The 19025-nt window shown below is 39.5% G+C and overlaps 4 protein-coding genes across 4 annotated transcripts in view; 1 reads left to right on the top strand and 3 right to left on the bottom strand.

Annotated features, from left to right (window-relative positions):
* Positions 1 to 2141, bottom strand: part of LOC147797228 (histone acetyltransferase p300-like) — a 23066-nt gene extending 20925 nt beyond the window's left edge. Inside the window, exon 1 of the mRNA XM_087143503.1 lies at positions 2138 to 2141. Within this exon, the coding sequence (XP_086999629.1) occupies positions 2138 to 2141 (4 nt within the window). The remainder of the gene's footprint in view (positions 1 to 2137) is intronic.
* LOC147797227 (uncharacterized) lies at positions 682 to 4757 on the bottom strand. Its single transcript, XM_087143225.1, has 2 exons — positions 4377 to 4757; positions 682 to 3861 (listed from the first exon to the last, which is right to left on the bottom strand). The coding sequence occupies exon 2, from the start codon at positions 3836 to 3838 to the stop codon at positions 2144 to 2146; it is 1695 nt and encodes a 564-aa protein (XP_086999351.1). The 5' UTR covers positions 3839 to 3861; positions 4377 to 4757; the 3' UTR covers positions 682 to 2143.
* Positions 4758 to 4901: 144 nt separating this feature from the next.
* Positions 4902 to 10458, bottom strand: surf4 (surfeit 4). The gene is made up of 5 exons (XM_022233339.2): positions 10273 to 10458; positions 9495 to 9643; positions 8651 to 8765; positions 7800 to 7843; positions 4902 to 7231 (listed from the first exon to the last, which is right to left on the bottom strand). Exons 1-5 carry the CDS (start codon positions 10321 to 10323, stop codon positions 6778 to 6780), a joined length of 813 nt encoding a protein of 270 aa, XP_022089031.2. The 5' UTR covers positions 10324 to 10458; the 3' UTR covers positions 4902 to 6777.
* Positions 10459 to 13004: 2546 nt separating this feature from the next.
* On the top strand, positions 13005 to 18580 carry LOC147797226 (zinc finger MYND domain-containing protein 19-like). Its single transcript, XM_087143230.1, has 6 exons — positions 13005 to 13200; positions 14480 to 14539; positions 14910 to 15081; positions 15448 to 15602; positions 16105 to 16221; positions 16714 to 18580. The coding sequence occupies exons 1-6, from the start codon at positions 13150 to 13152 to the stop codon at positions 16855 to 16857; spliced, it is 699 nt and encodes a 232-aa protein (XP_086999356.1). The 5' UTR covers positions 13005 to 13149; the 3' UTR covers positions 16858 to 18580.
* Positions 18581 to 19025: the final 445 nt, after the last annotated feature.

Raw genomic sequence — 19025 nt, 5'->3', positions numbered from 1 at the left:
TTTTTCGGATTTTCATCAGAAATTCAAGTTGTAAGGGGTTAGTCTGGGCATTTTCATCAAAATCAGCAAAAATGAAGATTTTTCAGATTTTCTTCAGAAATTCAAGGTCTACAGGATTATTCCATATTTTCATCAAAAGGAGCAAAAATGATGATTTTTCAGATTTTCATCAGAAATTCAAGTTGTAAGGGGTTAGTCTGGGCATTTTCATCAAAATCAGCAAAAATGAAGATTTTTTTAGATTTTTATACGAAATTGAAATTGTAAGTTCTTAGTCTGGGCATTTTTTTATGAAAATGAGCAAAAATGAGGATTTTCTTTATTTTCATCAGAAATTCAAGTTGTAAGGGGTTTGTCTTGTCACTTTCACTAAAATGAGCAAAAATAGGGATTTTTAGATTTTCATCAGAAATGTACTGGTAATGGGGTCCACCTTGCGAATTATATTAAAATGTTTGCAATTGCAAATTTTTTCCAAAATACTCAGAAGTGATTAATTTTTTGTATTGTCCCAAACTCTTAAACATTTATTTATCTGTGAAAATGAAGAGACAAGAGTAACATATTTAATCAGTGAGATGTTTCCAAAATCACTAAGAGTTAAAGAAAGCCCTAGAAGCATCATACACCTTTTCATTCAACATGTATTGAAAAAAAAAACAAAATCTAAATAAAATGACATGGGGTTAAATTTCTTGGTTTTTTATTACAATTTGACAAATCTTTACTATTCTTTAAATCACTCAGATATGCCTTTGAAGAAAGATTTGCACCTTAAATTTTTAGTCAAAATCTTGTGTAATCACTTCGTAAAACCAGGGAAAAAATAAAGTAAAATGGAACATAGAATACATGTACACCTCCTTATTGCTCCATTCCAACTTCTAATTAAGCAATTATTTACAAGCTCAACTGAAGAGTATGAAAACCAATTAGAAGCAACTGTTTTCCCTTGGAATTCATTACACTGATGAATGCAACACAGCTATCAACTCAAGTTTAATGTACACATGTAGACCCAGGGAAATCAGCAGCATTTCTTAGTTACTTGCAAGATCAGCAGTTCATGGAAAGTTGACACAGGGAAAGTCATGAAAAAGTCATGGAAATTTTTTTTTCATTTTCTGGGCCTGGAAAAGTCATGAAATTTTTCGAACACAGTGTGTGATTTCTATTACCAGATATACTGTAAGTACATAAAATGTGTGATTTTATTCGCAACTCCAGATAGTCCATGAAATTGCGTTATTGGGTCGTGGATTTTCATAATTTGGTCATGGAAGAGTCATGGAATTTATCTGTCCTGTAGGTGCAGGAACCATATTGACACCTCTACACCGCTGGGAATTTACAAAGCAGCATTTCGGTCTTTTAACTGAGGAGAGACCCATTGTAAAAACATGTACCCAGCAAAAAGACAGAAATGCTTCTCTTACCATCAGAGGACTCATTAAATAAATTATCTACATGTAGATGTGTGTGTCAAAGTTGCTAAGCTAATCACATCGCCTAGTGGTTTCATTAGGAATACAGATGGGATGGTGGATTGGTGGTGGGGCAAGGGCATGACGGGATGTGGCAGAGATTTGCCAAGGCATCAGTTTGTGATGCGATTGTGATTCTAACTTTTATACATGTATCTAAATATCATCACACAGTGAAATGCCTTTATATACATGTAAACAAGGTCCTTGGGACTTTACCAATCACCAAGTTAAGGAAAAAGACCCTGTTTTATCATGAACAAAAAACAGAATATGACTTGGGACCTAATAATTTTCTTTGTTATCAGCAGGGTGTTGTGTTTGGTCCCCTTATCAAGTTACCATTAGGGTTCATCTGTGTAATCTGTGTATATCCATACCTGAAGACCGTTTCCACTGTTGCCAATGTCCCCGATCTCAAAGATTCACATGTGCAAAATGGTCCACCTTATCAATACTTGCGTGCCATCATCAGAGAATTACAAATTGCTGCACAAATTTACATGAGCCTGCAAAGGTTTCATGCAGAATACGTATTTTACAACATATGTACATGAACAATGTAAGAAACACTCTAAATTCAAGCATTCACTTCACAAAGCAGAAGAGGCATGTTACCTTATTTAATCTTCATATTTCATTGCTTTCCTTACTCATTTTCACTGAACTGTTACAGTGGCCTCCAGAATTTGTTGCTCACCATCCTCAATAACTACATGGGCCACAACATTCTCTGTGTCAATGTCACCTTGGATCTCAGATTCTTCAGCTTCTTTCCTCTTCATTGAGTAATCATGTTCCTTGGTGGCATCCTCGTCCTCTTTCTGCTCTGCTATCTCTGTATCTTTCCTGACTTGTCTCCTCCCGATGGCAGACCGTGGTTTCCATGTGGCATCCTTCTCTTCCAAGTCTTCTTCTTCGGCTTCATCCTCATCCTCCTCATCTTCTTCGCTACTAATACTCTCTATCTTCACGGGTGTCTTTCGCGGTCGCCCCCTTTTCCTGGGAGTACCTTTCCTACGATTCAGCTGTCTTGCTGAACTAGGCGTCAGTGACGTCACTGATAGCGGCCTCCCTCTCCCTCTCGTTAGGACTGGCTTCATCTTGTTTTGCCAGAGAAGATCAACATTCTTGGCCCGAGCATCGTCAACCTCAGCCAGAGCTTCCCGCAGTATGTAGAACAACACGTCTATTTTGTCTAGATTGGCTAGACTGCAAGACTTCTCAAGGCAGTTCACAATGTCTTCCACGCGTGAGTTGGCTACTTTTTTGGTAACAAATCGCAGTGACCTTCTCTTGCGAGGTGACACTTTGCGCTCGACCTCAGGTTCCTGTTCTTCCTCTTCATCGCTGGAGCTTGAACTGTCATTTTTGTCATTGTATGGGCATTCCTTCTCGTGTGCGATGATTTCAAAAGGGTTCAGCTTCGCTTCGCATCCTTTGCTGGCAAATGAGCAAGGAGCATCCAAGAGCAAATATAGGTGATTCAGCTGTTCCGTCGCATCAGACAGCTCCACGATCACCTCCTCACATTTTGGGCAGACATTGCCGAAATTCAGCCAATCACTGATGCAAGCCTCACAGAATATGTGCTTGCATTCTGTGCTGACTGGTTTCAAGGGCAGTCGCTTACAGAGGGCACACGTCAGGAACGCATAAGCAAAGTTCTTCTGATTGAAACGGTTAATGTCTATGCTCTCTTTTGCCTTCTCCTCCTTGATACTGCGAGCCTTGAATCGGCGGATCATGTTAAGGTAAACGTACTTAGTGAAGCCGTCTTGTTCAGGCTCTTCCAACCCTTCTTCAGGGTTAGCAACAAGGGTCTCATCTACTACAGCTCCCTGAAGAGCTTGCAGGAGAACGTTAGTTCTCTCTGTGTCTTGCGATGATAGTTCCTCTGTGTTCTCTTTCTTGGAGGCTGCATCATCCTCAGAGTTCTTGTCATCATGGATATTAGACTGGCCAGTCTCCTGTCTAGCTATCTTGGCCTGTGCCGCCAACTCTCCGACATCAATGGACAGTTTTCTCTTAGGGAGCAATCCCGAGGCTCGGTCACACACAAAGCACTCCTCGCTGTGTTTATAAAATGTGTAGAGTTCAGGAAGTGGAGGCTTCTTGGATTTGGCAGGCTTCTTGAGGTACTGTTGTAGGACTAGACGACACTTCTGACAGACCATCTGTGGATGGATTGCTGGGTCGTCATTGGTCAGGTCAATGCCATACAGCTGCTCCAATAAATCAGCGTAGTTATCCAAACAGTACTGGAGCTTCTCACCTGCCTGGCCACAGACACGACACAAAGTCCACAACTTAAAGATGTGCCTTTCCTCTGCTTCAATTTTGTTGAAGTCCATCTCGGCTAAAGTCCACTGAAATCCTGCCAAAATGACAGCATTATACATGTAACAGATGTTTCATTTGTACTATTCCAAACACTCATAATTACATGTATTTGTATGTGAATCTTCTGATAAATCACATTCAGAGTAAGAAAACCAAGGGGGTTCATAAAGGTTTAAGAATTTATGAGCACATGTACACATGGTACACATGCACATGTACTTAATACACTCAAGCATGTGAAGGGTACAGTGAACATGAACATGATGAGACATCAATTAGGCTTACACAGAGTAAAGAATTGTTTACACAAAATGAGAGCGAAATTTCACTTCCCCTTTTTTTCTGAAACGACTTGCGAATGTCTAATGTTATGGTTTGACAGTTACAACTGACGATCCGTCAATAATCAAGTTCGCAACCGTCCCTTGTCTTGGGCAATGTTGGCCCTTCAAAAGTAATAATACAAATACAGCACGTTGTTTTGTGCGATTCCTTGGTTGAAACTTTCATCAAAACACGTTTAGCAATTTCTATGTATATTACACTCACTTTTGGTTTAAGTTGAACAGCTCAGAATAAAAGATTCACAAGAATAACGCAGAAAAAAGAAAGGACAAAATCCATCCCCCGGGCAAAGAATGGCGGACTAACGCTTATGTGTCAAAGGTCAACATAAATTTGCCGAACGCAAGAGGGCGGCATTCAGGTTAACCACAGCTAGCTCAGATTATGATCTGAGCTCGATGAAAAACATACATTATTTTCAATAACTTTTTTGCTGTAGTATTACGAAACACGCGGGAAATAAGGAGAAATAAGGAATCCAGCAAAGCTATTGAATTGCTGTTGCCACATATTTGAATGAATTCTGGGATAAGAGACTAGAAATACGATATGCATGTATGCAACTTGACGCAAACAAAAACTTTTGCAATGACATTTCTTAGTTTTTTTATCTGCATTCATTGTGCTTTGCTGATATTTCTGATACAGCCAACAATATAAATGTAACAAAAGGCCTTGTTAGGTTATGCTCAGCAACACCAAACAACTGTAAAGAAATTCTTGTCGATATCCACTTGAAATTGTGTTTAATACAGTATGCAAAGATTACTTTGATCCCTAAAGATGACAAATCTGACGGATCAGTCACACCTAGAATTTATTTGAATCAAATTACAGAAATATGCACAAGTGTGTATTTTACCCACACTATATGGCTGAATGCCACTCTAGCTTTTCCTGTTTGTGTGAGAATCACTTTGCCCTTGTACCTTTAACTTAGAAAGGATGAATTATTTTATAGATCCACTCATTTTTTTTAAAGATTCCTATTTAAATGAGAGTTTAATCCACAACATGTCAACTTCTTGTAATTCTGTAACAATGCCATTCAAAATACAGGTTTGCCAAGTTCTCTAGTTTACAGTGGATTTTTCTTCCTTTATCAAATTTTCCCTTTCAGAAAATAGAATGAAATAGACCAAAAGAATTGTAGCATCAAGAGATGAACAGCACACTCGTCCATAAGTTCATTTCTCGGTAATACAAGTCATGTATCACTTTATAAAAGCTTTCAGGTTTTTTCCTGACAAGAGCATTCACAAAACCAAATGTCACTGCCTATTTGTTTATGGGTTTTTAACACAGTTTCAATATTTAATATTAAAAAACAAATCTGTATCAATGTTTTAGTAGACTTGTAGAAACACTTCCCATGACAATTTATCATTTTCCAAGTAACTTTGAGCCAAAGACAGTTGAAGTTATGCAATGAACAAAACAGCAAATAACTAAATCTCTCTAAGCATGTGCACCTCTAGTAGCCAGAATCAACTCGATACACACAAACCTAGACACAGCAGCACAGTTTATGAACAAATTTGCTGCCAAATAGTTCAATAGAAATTACTTCTTGTTAATTACCCTTTTGAACATTCGGATAGTTCTTTGTAATGCTAGCACATTTAGGCACAGAGTAAAGAAAGGTTAACTGTTAAAAACGGGATCCTCCCAACCAAAGACTGAGACCAAACATGTCAACTACAGCAATTGTTCCACATAAACTTCAAAATGAATAACGCATAGTTAGTGCACATTTCACTTCAGAATGACTTGTTACAAGTTACATCATGCAATATAGTGATGTGTGAAGGTAGACAGCAAAATGTCAACTTTTCCAAGAAAATGTAAAAAAAAGAAAATTACCAATAAAATCTAACTACTTGTACAATTGTGTTGAGCTACAGCGCAAACTATTAATAGAATACAACCCAACTCCGTAAGCAACGAGCCCATGAAGGAAGGCGACACAGGGAAAAAGTACTTTCAAGAATTAAAACCAACAATTTTAGAGACATTTAAAGCACCTATTCTCATTAAACTATCCAAAAATGGTGAAAATACTTCTGCCAAATTTGAAATTTTCACAATGATTCCATGAATGCAACAGCAGCATTGCAAGCATCTTGCTGACTTCTGGCTGGCATCCAAAGAATTCAAACCACAAACTTACTTGGTGGTTTTAACTTTTTAAATACATATCGTTGGTTTGCCAGCCTGCTTGTAATACTGGCAATATGAGAATTTTCTTATACGTTATGTACAGTATTGACGAGGCAATGATGACTGTTCACAAAGGTTGTCAAACTAATTCCCCTTCTACTGGCAACAACACATTTGCTACTCTAAAAATAAAACTATTCCGTACCAGAATGAATTGGGAGGACTGCACAAGAAGATTTTTTCCATCTTCAAGTTTAGATTTACATTTACAAGTAAGCATCTGTTTTTGTATTACATACCACCCCTTTGAGGAAGTGCACTGGTTCGTGTTTCACAAACCCTACACCAGCTGACCCTGTCTGATGAGAAGATACCATTACTGATTTCAGGTAGGGGACAGCAAATGGAGGGTGGGGCTAAACCGTTAACATACATGAATACCCAACTACCAGTCCTTTTTGTGCTCATCCATGCTGACACCACCAGGACCGAGGGCAACGACAAGAAGCAAACCACCAATGACAGAGAAGGTCTGGAAGAAATCATACTTGAGGAAGTCGCGCATGGGGCGATAGCTGGGGATGTTCCACCAGGCATTGTAGTAGAAATTGATGACCGTCAGCCACAGGACCAGCACCAAAGCGCACAGCTTGGTCTTGAAGCCGATGGCCACCAGGATGATGAGGGCAGAGCCAATCAGATTCTGAGCCATCTGGACGAAGGACATCTCAAATCGCAACAGGGTCATAAACATGAGCACCAGAAGTATCCTTCCACTCAGCTGCATGTAGGTCTTGGGCTTGTTCTGACCCATGGAGGGGACACCCGCAAACAGACTCTTGCCTTCGGTACGGGACTCAGCTAGAAGCAGAATTATACCGCCTGCCAAAGCCAAGTTTCTGGTCAAAGAAGCAATAATGTGGAGAGTTACTAATTTTAACGGGAGTTTACATGTAAAGGATACTGGCATGTCCAACTGGAATGTCTTGAGTGGACATGTTATCATGAAATGTACACTCAGAGTGGAGAGGTCAATGCCCCTGAATTACATTGCACATACAAATACACATAAATCCATGGATTTGGGGGAGTAAAAAGTTTTTAGCACGACATGAGTCATTCTAATGTTCCCAGATCCTTCAAATTCCATCAGGTTTGGGTAGGATTTTGAAGACATAAGGAAGATAGTGACAAGTTATTTCTTAATCAGACTTAATGTGGGATAAAATTCAAATTGTAGAGAATATGCCATCAAGTTGTGGAGTTTTGAGGGTTCAGGTTGGTTCTTAGCAAAAAGGGGTAAAGGGTTCAGGTCAACACATCATGGAAAGATATCCACAAGACTAAATACTGAATGGATAAAAATCACCTATGACTTTTCAGTGCATGTGGTCTACATTCTTCCTTATAGGAATGAAAATCACATGCACCAAGAGGTCACAAGTACAGCATGATGCATTTACATACCTCATCAAGAACTTCAGGTCCCATAAAATACTGTACCCAACAGTCTGTGAAGGAAACAGGCAAAATTATAAAGGTAGGATGATTTCTTCGAAATTAAGCACTTGATTTTTAATGTTTGAAGCTGCTGTGTTGGAGTCATGAGTCAATATTAGACATGAAACTCGGATGATACCTGATCTTTAAGGTACAGTCCATCATTTGCCATTTTGTTGAGGTAACAAAATTACTCAAAATCTAAAGAAGGGTGCCTCAGAACAAATCTGATGAAGTTTGAGCTCGGTGATTATCGTACATTCTGAAAACAACAATATCCTAAGACTTTGGTCTCAGATCAAAAGTAGCTGAGTCATGTTTCGAATTAAGCCTGAATTCAGTATCTGGGACACATTCTCCCATTCAATTTATTGCAGTTATGCGATGTCATGCACTGAACTGACAAATTCTAATTACTGTGTCCTATCAAGGCTTAGGTGTGCTTTTAATGAAAATTTTCCAAAAATGCGTCTTTAGATGTATTATTGGAAATGGCCTTCTTTCACTGTTTTCCTCAAAATGACAGCTTGCCAGACAGAATAATTTCACAATGAATTTAGTCCCATAACCATCTGAAAATCAAGTATTTTAATTTTGTCAGTTATTTTTTTGATAACTACAACCGATGAACTGCATCATTAACCCTCCTGTAATATTTTCATGATTTCAAATCTGTAATTTTATTATCATTATTATTATTATCACTGGTTGATTTTTAATTGTACTCCTCGCCGCCAGTGGCAGAATTGTGAATCAAATTACTATCAGGGCTGGTGGAATGGAAAACTCAAAAAGTGAGTTGGGGAATGACGACCCACCTGCAGTGCAATGATGGCAAACAGGAGACCGCATGCATAAGGTACTTTGAGTCTGCTCAGCACCATCACACAGCCGACCAGCTGTCCAACCAAGTTAACCAATACAAATAAGGTACTGCATTCAAAATAAAAATAATCCATATCAAGATTTTTGTGACAGTTGAATTGAAAAAGCAAACCATCACAAGATGCAAGCACAATAAGCTTATCAATCTTTTCCCTTTTATAATCATTCCCAGTTCATGTTTCTGTGACTGCAATTACTGAGGGTAAACAATGGGGAAATTAAAGTTCAACTCCACAGGAAAACTACTTGCGACCTAATCAGTTATATTTAAAACTGGTAAATTCATGTGTAATTTCAAGCCGTAGCCCGGTACAGGATCTGCCAATTCTGTGTCACAATAATGAATAACAAAAGCAAAGGAATAAATCACACACAAAGCTGTTACCAAAAAAAAAACCACGGCTGTCCAAGTACTGCACTATATATGAATAGGACCCTCCTCAAAAGTAATGTTTCTCACAGATATCCGGAGGCAACACCTGGCACCAACCAAGGGTGATATTCCTACAAACTCTGACCATCCATGCAAATGGTTTGTAATATGAGAAGGGTCCGAGCTGATTTGGTTCCAAATTGGTATCATGCTCAGTTTGGGTCATAGTGTGGGTACAAATTGGTCTGAGTCTGACTTAGCCTGGGTCTCAGCTGACTTGATCCTGTCTTTTTTGGTCAAATTGGTCAGGTTCTCCTGGGGCAACTGTCCTAAATTCATTCACATCAAGTAGAACAAGAGGATGGAATCTGGTGGATCTGAGAAGGCCAGGGATCATAGACTACCTTAAAACTGCACCACACCCCCATGTCTGGTCTATGTAGTCTCGTTGTTCACCCCATTGGAACCACATACGAATACCGTCCTCGAGGAAAGTGCTTATGAGACACAGTCTGGCTACATGGGGCAAGATGTGCTTGCTACGCCTCAACACCTGCATAAAAGAGCCAACAAATAAGTAAAACATGTTGAGAAACAAGTGCCACAAGGGAAGAAAAGGTTTGAGGTTCTCCACCCAAAGTAATTGTACAGCAAAATGTATGCCTGGAAGCAATACTCAAAACTAAAAACAGCTGTTGGAATTTGATGGATTTGGAAGGCAAAACTTGGGGGAGGGGGGATAATGGCTGGATGGATGTTCTCCTGGCTGGAGACTTGCCTAACGCTTCAAATTACATGGGAATTTTACTTGTCAATAGTTTATATTAGTTTTTATATCCTAAAAAGTTGGTTACTAACATTTTATAAATCACACAACACCTGATTTACTGAGTGTCACTAACTAACTGCTAGCTTTTTTACAAACACATTGACTAACAATGATTCATAATTAAAATTGAAGACGAAAAATAAGTATACCAGGTCTAGTAATTGTTGCGTAGACGTTCATTAAGTTAAAGTGAGATTTAAGGGGAAAAAATCAACAAGCACAATACCACGAACAAATGCAAATTTTTATTGATTTTTCCAGAACTTTTAGTGACACATTTCACTGCAACATGCTTAATATCCAACTTATTTTTCCGTCGCCAATATGAAGCCCAAACAACTTATCCTCATTACCTGGTCAGCTATGTCTTCTGCTTTCCCGAGGAATTCATTTTTAGAGGCCATTTTCCTCAAATGACCACAAAAACGTCTAATTTTGTGAGACAGTTGCGCTCACGACCGACCGCTCTCTCGCCCAAAATACCGGAAGGGCCATGCATACGGCTACACAGTTGTACACATTATAGGCAGTATGCGGCACTCACGCGCGCTACTAGATTTGTCGCTGGTTCCAGCACAACGCTTGTGTGTTTTCAATTACTGATACGGGAGCCAGCCCCCACCCGACCACCGGTGCCACGTCTGCTTTGCGAGCGCCCTCCATTGATCATAGTTGTGAAAAACAACAAAAGCAAAACAAACACCTCCAGACCAAAACACTCTTCCCCTGAAAACTACCATCTAGAAAAAATGTTTCAAAATAGGAAAGCATCATGATGGTTAAGCCAGGAACAAAAGAGGAGGCACTTAGGCCTGCGATCGAAAATTAAGAATGATAGAGCTTTGTATTACGGGGTTTGCCCTTACCAAACATATATATTCATATATGGAAGGGCTGCGTAGCACCATGGAGGAATAAAAACACATTCCTCCATGGTAGCACCGTGATCAGAATATCGACAGGAATATAATACCAAATCAATGCTCTGAAATATGTGATTGCCGAGCTTTCGGTAACTGAGTACCCTCTTCAGGGCAAGCAGGAGGTACCCAGTTACTGAAAGCTCGGCAATCACATATTTCAGAGTACTGATTTGATATTATATTCTTGTCGATATATATTTATATTCACTGTATACTAAGTACTTGTGTCCGAGAGCTTGCGAAAAAAGTCACAAGCTTATTTGGATGGGATTCAAACGCATGACCTCCTGCTTGCTATTTCAGACGTCTTCATGTCAGGAATCCCCCCCCCTTGCGGCTGGACGTGTGGATTTTGTGGACTCATGTCTTATAATCCTGTTATTATCAATTTCTGGACGTACGTAGATTTAGTTCTAAATGGTTTTAATTTCATAAGTGGATGTCCTCTGTGCCCCGTAAATAATAAATTCGGCCCAAAAAATGTCTTAGGTATATTTAGGAGGGAAGTGTTGGGGGGGTGTCCCAACTGCAGATCTGAAATAACATTTGATGCATGACTGAAAACCCAAACATTTCTCCCTGTCTTTTGGGTTGACTACATGCATAATTTCATATTCTTGTAATAGAACAATTTGAAAACAAAGTGAAGTTTACATGCATTTATTCAAAAATAAATAGAATTGTCAACCAAAAAGTAACGATCAATAATAAGTACAAGATCTGGCTGACGGGTTTTGAACTTATATGACAAAAAACGCAATAAAGAAAAGTGTAAACTAAAAACACTGAGCAGTAACAACCCCAGCCTTTATGGTGACAAAACCAGGCTGTTTGGCATGAACAGAGGTAGGATTAGATGGAAGGTGATTGCAGTTGGCCTTAAATTCTTTTTTAACTCAACTAATTAGCAAAAACTAATTCTCAAAAACCACCAGATGCCTCCATATAGGGTTTTAACCACCGAGCTAGCCGGGGTCGGCTGGTCGGTCCGCCGGACTCAGGTGTAGCAGCGGGTACTGCGAACTATTTTCAAGTTGCGTTGGGGAGATGTTAATTTTATATTACGGTGGTCGAGTAGTTAAGACGTCTGCACTAGTAAGCAGGTCGTGGGTTCGAGTAAGCTTGTGAATTGTTACGCAAGCTCTCGGACAAGCACTGAGTATACTGTGTTTAAAAATATATACGTTGGGTAAGGGCAAAGCACGTAATATAAAATTAACATCTTTCCAACCAAAAGTACAAATTGAATATAAAACTTTGGCGACGATTGATGTGAAAGACAGTAGATGGACGATGATGATGTGGGGTGGTGAATTATAAACGCCAATGGGGTGATAAAATGTTAAGCGTAACAAGGGGAGGGCACTGGGTACACATTATAACTACAGTTACCCAGCCCAAGATTGCCAGGTTGTCATCAACTTGAAGAAGATTTGCCATGATCAGGGATATTGGGGGGTGGTGTTGGTTGAGCATTGGCGATTTCTTACAGGCCATTCACGGTCCGGCTGCACTTTTTGTCTACAAGTGGCTTTCCACACTATATGATGGCTGACATACAAAACCAAAAGGGTAAGTCACAAGGTATTCAGTGTTGTTGATGCGAAGAAACAAAAATAAAATCAAATAAGAACAACAATCCTTTCAAATAAGAACACATACTACTGCAAAATTCTAAATGAAAGTGATTCCCATTTGCTCACACCATAGTATTGAGTAAGGAACAGATGCTCTAACAATGGAGTAAACGGCACGTCCACTTTGACAAGAAAAATACTACTGACCAAGCATAAACTTTTTATTAATTTTGGCAGCCGTACAATTTCCGGTATAAGCAATGTTTGAGAACATTGTCTAAAAAGTAAAAGTTGGATGGAAACATTAATTTGTGCCAAATGTACAGCGTTGTAAAGCCAGCAAGCTGCAAGACAGTATACCTGGGGATGGGGGGTTCGCACTTGACACCCACTCAGTCCAGAGCCTTGTATTACTTCATGGAAATTTGGACTCTTTGTGATACAGGCACCAGACTGCATTAAAGGCCGCCCACTTTATTTTGATTGGCGAATGCTTGCCCGCTAAATGACACGTGCTCACCCTGGACGAATAGCCTGGAACCAGACTCAATTACCGCACTGACTTAATGCAATCGCTGGTCTGTTTTGTAGTCGGCGACCAGATCACAACAATCGACCATGCCGTCTCACAAAATTTAGGACATCCGACTGATCGTTGGATTTATTCGGTCCTCTAAATCAGGTTTTCCTCGTTACACGCGAGACATAACTTGTAGGTGTGGGCAGACAGATGTCTGCTTTCAAACTAGGGATTGTCCGGCTTGGTCGGGCGGCAGGAAAGGTAAGATTTTAGGGACCGACGCCCTCTGTTCTTTATTGTTTCAGTCATCTCACAGTAGGCCCCTAACAAACGTTACTACTAGGAATAGGTAAATTAAAGGGCATCGTCAAATGTAACGCAAATTCTTTTTCTCCTCCAGGTACTATGGTGGCATGCATCATATATTGATTGCTGAATTTTTTGCGTTATGAACAGAGATGTTTCGGCTTGCGTGGAACCTGAGGAGTTCTTTTTATCTCGGCAAAAGAACGTGATAGGCTAGTGTCAGAGTGTAGTATTCAGAATTAACACTACACATGACAGTCTGGAGTAGGCTTTTGCCATATGATGTTCTATTGACTATGTTGGCCTACCTACCTCCATGGTCTAACTTCTGAACTGAGACAAATTAGGCTTGGTTTAATGTTTAAAATACAAATGTATGTTATCCAAGCTATCGTCACTTCAAATATTATTAACATTTTAATTATGCCGTGGCTGTTGTTGCGGCAGCCGTGACACATTTCCCATTTTCTATTGTTACGGCACTGAACTGCGCAAGTGCGATGACGTTGCTAATCATCACGACAGTTTATATATTTTAAAATTACCTGGATGGCTTAATGCTACTTGTGGTCGAGTGGTCAAGGTGGAAGATTTTGAACTGTGTGTGAGTTTGAATCCGCGCTTGGATCATTCTATTTTTTTCGCCTAAATTTCAGGTTTTATACCATAATTGTTTTTTTATGTTGGTTTCTTATTGTATAGGCCTAAACAGGAATCTTTTTCTTTTCTCATCGGAGGCTTTGCAGGATTTTTTAAAGGGAAATAAAGTCCGAAAACTACGCTTAAGTTGGCACGCTTGCGCAGTTGCAGTGCCGTAACTATAGAAAATGGGAGATGCGTTACAGCTGCCGTAACAACAGTCACGGCATTTAAAATAGAAAGCCATGATGATCAGCTACATCATCGCACTTACGCAGTTCACTGCCATAACGATAGAAAATGAGAAATACGTTACGACTGCGGTAACAGTAGCCACTTCGTTTTAATTAACTTTAAGCATCTTAAGTGACAATTGGGTGAGGGGAATTGACTTCATTTGTGCATGATTGGGCCCATGCGCTTTGGCCTTATCATCAAAGGGTAATGCTACAGCATTTTGTTTTTCTTTTTCAACATTAAAAGCAGTCAGCGGACAGTGACAACATGAACATTGTCACGATTGCACTGTGAGTGACATAACTGATTTAACTGTGGTGTTAACTCGGCCGTTACGTTGATCATTCGTATTTTGTAGATGAAATACTCGCTGCTAGATGAGCAAGACATCTCTCTTGTTGAACGCTATGCATTTGAGGTACAGTAATCTCAGAGTAGGCCTATACCCAGTTAACTGAGAGCCTACTTGTGCATACTAGAATTTGTGCTTAAAACATGTCTATCACCTCAGTTAGCAATTCTCTTAATAATTTTGTCACATAAAGGCCAGTAAGAACAAAGACAAAGATTCAGACTGCATTTGATAGCTCATACATTTATTAATTAACACTAAACATCCCGAAACTATTGACAGTATCTACATCATTAATCGCGATAGTTTTGACCAAATGACCTGAACAAACATGCTCCAAATCTCACTCTCTGGTGCAAGACACAATACAAAATACATATAACTTCTGTAAGCCCTTACCAGGCAATTTATTGAATGATTGCCCCTGAAATTTCAGGCTCGGGTTGATGTATGCAAGGACGGGAATGGTGCTAGTGTCTTTGCCTACACCTTTGACATCCAGAAGGGACGTAATTCTGGCTGCTACCTCCATGATCTTCTTTGGGAGAGGCATCACGGACTGATTCCAGCAGGACTTAGGGTTAAGCACAAGAATGGGGTGTCAGTAGGTATGTGGGCCTTGGTTACCAGAGAGACAAGGCTAGTGGTAACTCTAGTCATCACATTGCCATTATTTGTGCAGACATCTTCTTTCTTAAACGATCTGCCATTGTTTCAGTGTGAAGATATGCAAGAGGCCTCTGTACTGATGATGTCACATTTTGTTTACGTACGTGCTTTCCTAAGGAACTCAGTGGATTGTGGAACCCCAAAGAGAAAAAGTCACTTGTAAGCAGAGTGTGATGCCATTTGTACAGAAGTCTGTTTTGGAGACAGTTGCGCACTCATTGTATATAATATTTCACATTTGATATAATTCTGTTTGTCATATGCCAGTATTCATTTATAAATGTCTGGTTTTGTTTTCAAAACAGATAATCGCTTAGACAACCTTCAACTCACTGCCGTCAATCCGTCTTCAAATTCCTCATCAGCTGACTCGCCCAGGGTCTTACAAGGTGCTGAGCTGCAGGAACACAGCCTTTATTGGATAGCAATACAACAACTTCCAACAGATTCTTTCGAAGAGGTAATAACAGATGATGCATTCATCGTCTAGTAATTGGCTTAGGAACATAAACTGAGTAATTGTTGCTTGGCTAGAATCATTCTGCTGAGGGGAACAGGATTGCAATAAAGCACAAGGCAAATTCAGCTCTTGAAGCGGGCGTGCAGGATGCAGATCAAATTCGAATTTCTTTGCAATGGAAACTTCTGTTCCATCTTTGGATGAAACGTTCTCCTTATAATTATTAATAACCAGCTGATAGCTAAAGAAGAAAGGACAAACAAGTAGTCGCATGAAAAATTGAAATAATTTAGACAAAAATTAAAAAACTGGGAGGGGAGGCTGTCCCCTTCATGAGCTACTAGGTAAGCAATCTGGTTTCAAAGACAAACATTGACAGTTCAGATTTGAAGCTTTGCATGGTTGAGGCTTGAGAATGCACTATGTAAGGAACTGTGTCTTTGGAAGAAGAACCGCACAACAGCAGATATCTCAAATCATTGCTGTCTTTGGTTTTGGATAGGTTCCTTCTGTGTTGCACCATTATTACAATGCCAATGGTGAGATTATCGAGGGTGAAGATGAGAGCACCACGTACTACGAATGCCACTACCCACCCTGTACAAAAATAGAATCAGAGGTATGTGCAGTCCGCAAGGAAATGATGCATGGATTAGGTGTGTATGGGATTGGTTGAGGGCGCTGTGTGAAGCTGTGAGACCCAAGTGAGGGCATTAAGGCTGTACATGAATCAGCTGACTAGGGCTTGGAGTAACACACATATCCATAGGAAGTGGCTACAGTCACTAGCCTGTGGCTTTCCGTAGGCACATTGTTAATGCCAACCACAGCCATGACGTGGACACAGCATCATACTAACATCAGTGACATGCATAAAGTGTTTAACAGTTGACTCAAGTCATAAATAAGTTTTGCAGTGGAATTAGCACAAATCCCGTTGCTGTTCACTGAATCATGAGTAACTGAAGGGATGAAAGTGCTATCTGCAGAGTGTAATTGTGCACCTGTCTTAATTATGCACAGTTCCTCAAAAATGTTTTTGAGCATGATGCCAGTTTTTGTAACATGTCAGCTTGTTGCTTAATGTTGCTTTGCCATCCCTCTGTTACAGCTGCGGGAATTCAGCATCTGTGGTCGCTGTCAAGAGGTGCGTTACTGTGGTACAACTTGCCAACAAAGAGACTGGTCCCTTCATAAGAAACGCTGCAGGGAACGGAAGAAATCCAAACCCTATGAGCGACCACCTGATCGCTAATGACAAGCATTGCACAGAGATGTATTATATATATATATAAAATGTCCCCACTGATGTCAAATTTGCAAGTTGGTTTTCTTTTGGAAGGAGTTTAGAAGTTGGTCATACAGGGTCCTGACATGCTTGACAGTAAGTCGGAAGTGTGGAATCAAAGATTTATTTAAATCCTGTAGCATTAAACAAAACGTATGCCCATTATTGAAATTGTTTGAAACCGTGTCAAAGAAATTGCAGAAGTGTGACATGGCAGCTGTTGTTGATATTGAATTTCACTTGGCATGAAGATTGAGTCCAGCTGGTTTGGAGTCAGACAGCTATCTGGCAATTCATGTATTTAACAATAGTGATCCTCAGTGCAACAGCTCGGTGAGTTCCAAGAGGTCTCTGGTGGGGGGGCATTTTGGACCTCAAAGTTTTGCTCAATTAGTCCCTGACTTTAATGGTCAGGTGTATCACATTACCTGTCTGTGCTCTTGATGACACTGTCATACATATACATGTCGGCGGAAATGCATGGTATTACAGTTTTACAGGCTATTTTGTATGTAAAAACAAACGGTGGTCAGCATATTTTGCGCTCAGAATTACATTACATTTTCCCGAAACATTGCTTGTTCCACTGAAATCAGATGTTTTATTGCCCGCAATACATAAACAAATTGATCCAGATCCCTTTGGAAAATATTACCTTTATTGGACAAAATTAAGCCAAGTTTGAATACATTTGTATGGTAAGAGCACCATCACTGCCTGTAAGTATTGTATATAGATACATCTTTATTGAGTGCTTCACATTCTTAGAGTCGTTGAATTGTCAGTGTTAATCCCACATCCGTCAAAATCCACCAGAACTGAGAAGGCTAGATTTCAGACTTAGTCTACAAGAGGTTTCATGTCCGTTGAAAGGAAAGCTGAGTTCGGAAGATTCAAGAAGATTCTTTGTAAAAAATGTCTTTCAGCAGTTGTTTGTTTTTTTTCAGACATCATGGCAGATACTCAGACATTCTGTAGCTTTTTGCTACTCTTTTGGAGTCAAATATTTTTCATGATGATCTTCAGGAATGCTCATGTATGTGATCATGAAGACATCATGATTTCAGGAATGCTCTCGTATGTGATCATGCAGACATCGTGATTTTCAGGAATGTTCTTGTATGTGATCATGAACACAGTTTACTTTGGATTGCTTGTCACTGTCAGATAAATATCAAAACCTGCTCAGGATAAGGGTTATCAGAATCATACTGCAGAATAATTCTAAAGACACTTAGGAATATGTTTTGGACACACGTCTTTATTTAAATACTGGAGCAGTTAGTTTAGTTTAGTTAATCCAGTCAACACATTTCCTATGTGCACTATATTTCTAACAGTCCAGAACAACCACTTAACTGATTTTGATGGATGAGACACATTCTTTCACATTTGCATTGGAGGGTTAAACATGATTTCGTGGTCGAACTAAATGTGCTGATAAATATCGTGCAAAGTTTCGAGAAAGAAACTTGGCATTTTCATACTTGAGATGGTGTATTTGCTGGCACGCATCATCTCTCTTGGGTCAGTGTGTATTCGAGACTTCCTTTGATAAAAGGTCTGGCATTTGGGTAATACTGTAAAAATTGTAAATAGAACAGTAAGAGTGTTGGAATGCATCTTGTGAATGAATCACTGAGTTATTGAGAACAGGTGAATAAAAACTAATTTCAGGATTTATACATAATTGCTTGCAAAAGAATGTTTTATTTTAATAGTGTGAGCTTTTGTTAACCGAAAAGTCATGTTAAAATTACTGACAGCTTGCTGCATTGGGATGAAATTAATTCCAGACTTACAGGAAGCATACCCGTTGTATTTTTGAAGAACTTGAATCCCATTGGAAGAGATATATGAACTATTAAACGTCTTGAATGGAGGACATCAAGTTGACAGTATGGCAGGTACGGTAAAAATGGAGAGACTGATTATAATTACTGAAACATGGTGCAGGATGTGAACTATTGGTTAAAAGAAGAAAATACCAGTTGCCACTTAATTCACTGACAACATTTTTCTCCAAGTTTTCTTAACCACAGGAGAACAAAGGAATGTCCACACTTTGTATGTGAAACAGGTATGGGTGTAGTGTGTGGTGTTTCCAGACCCTTTGCAATTAGGATTGTTACTAA

This window comes from Acanthaster planci, linkage group LG11, assembly GCF_054643075.1.
Source record: "Acanthaster planci isolate LZ-2023a linkage group LG11, COTS_SCS, whole genome shotgun sequence".
NCBI classification, from domain to species: Eukaryota; Metazoa; Echinodermata; class Asteroidea; order Valvatida; family Acanthasteridae; genus Acanthaster; species Acanthaster planci.
Note: the sequence above shows the minus strand (reverse complement) of the source record. Positions and strands in the feature narration are given on the sequence as shown.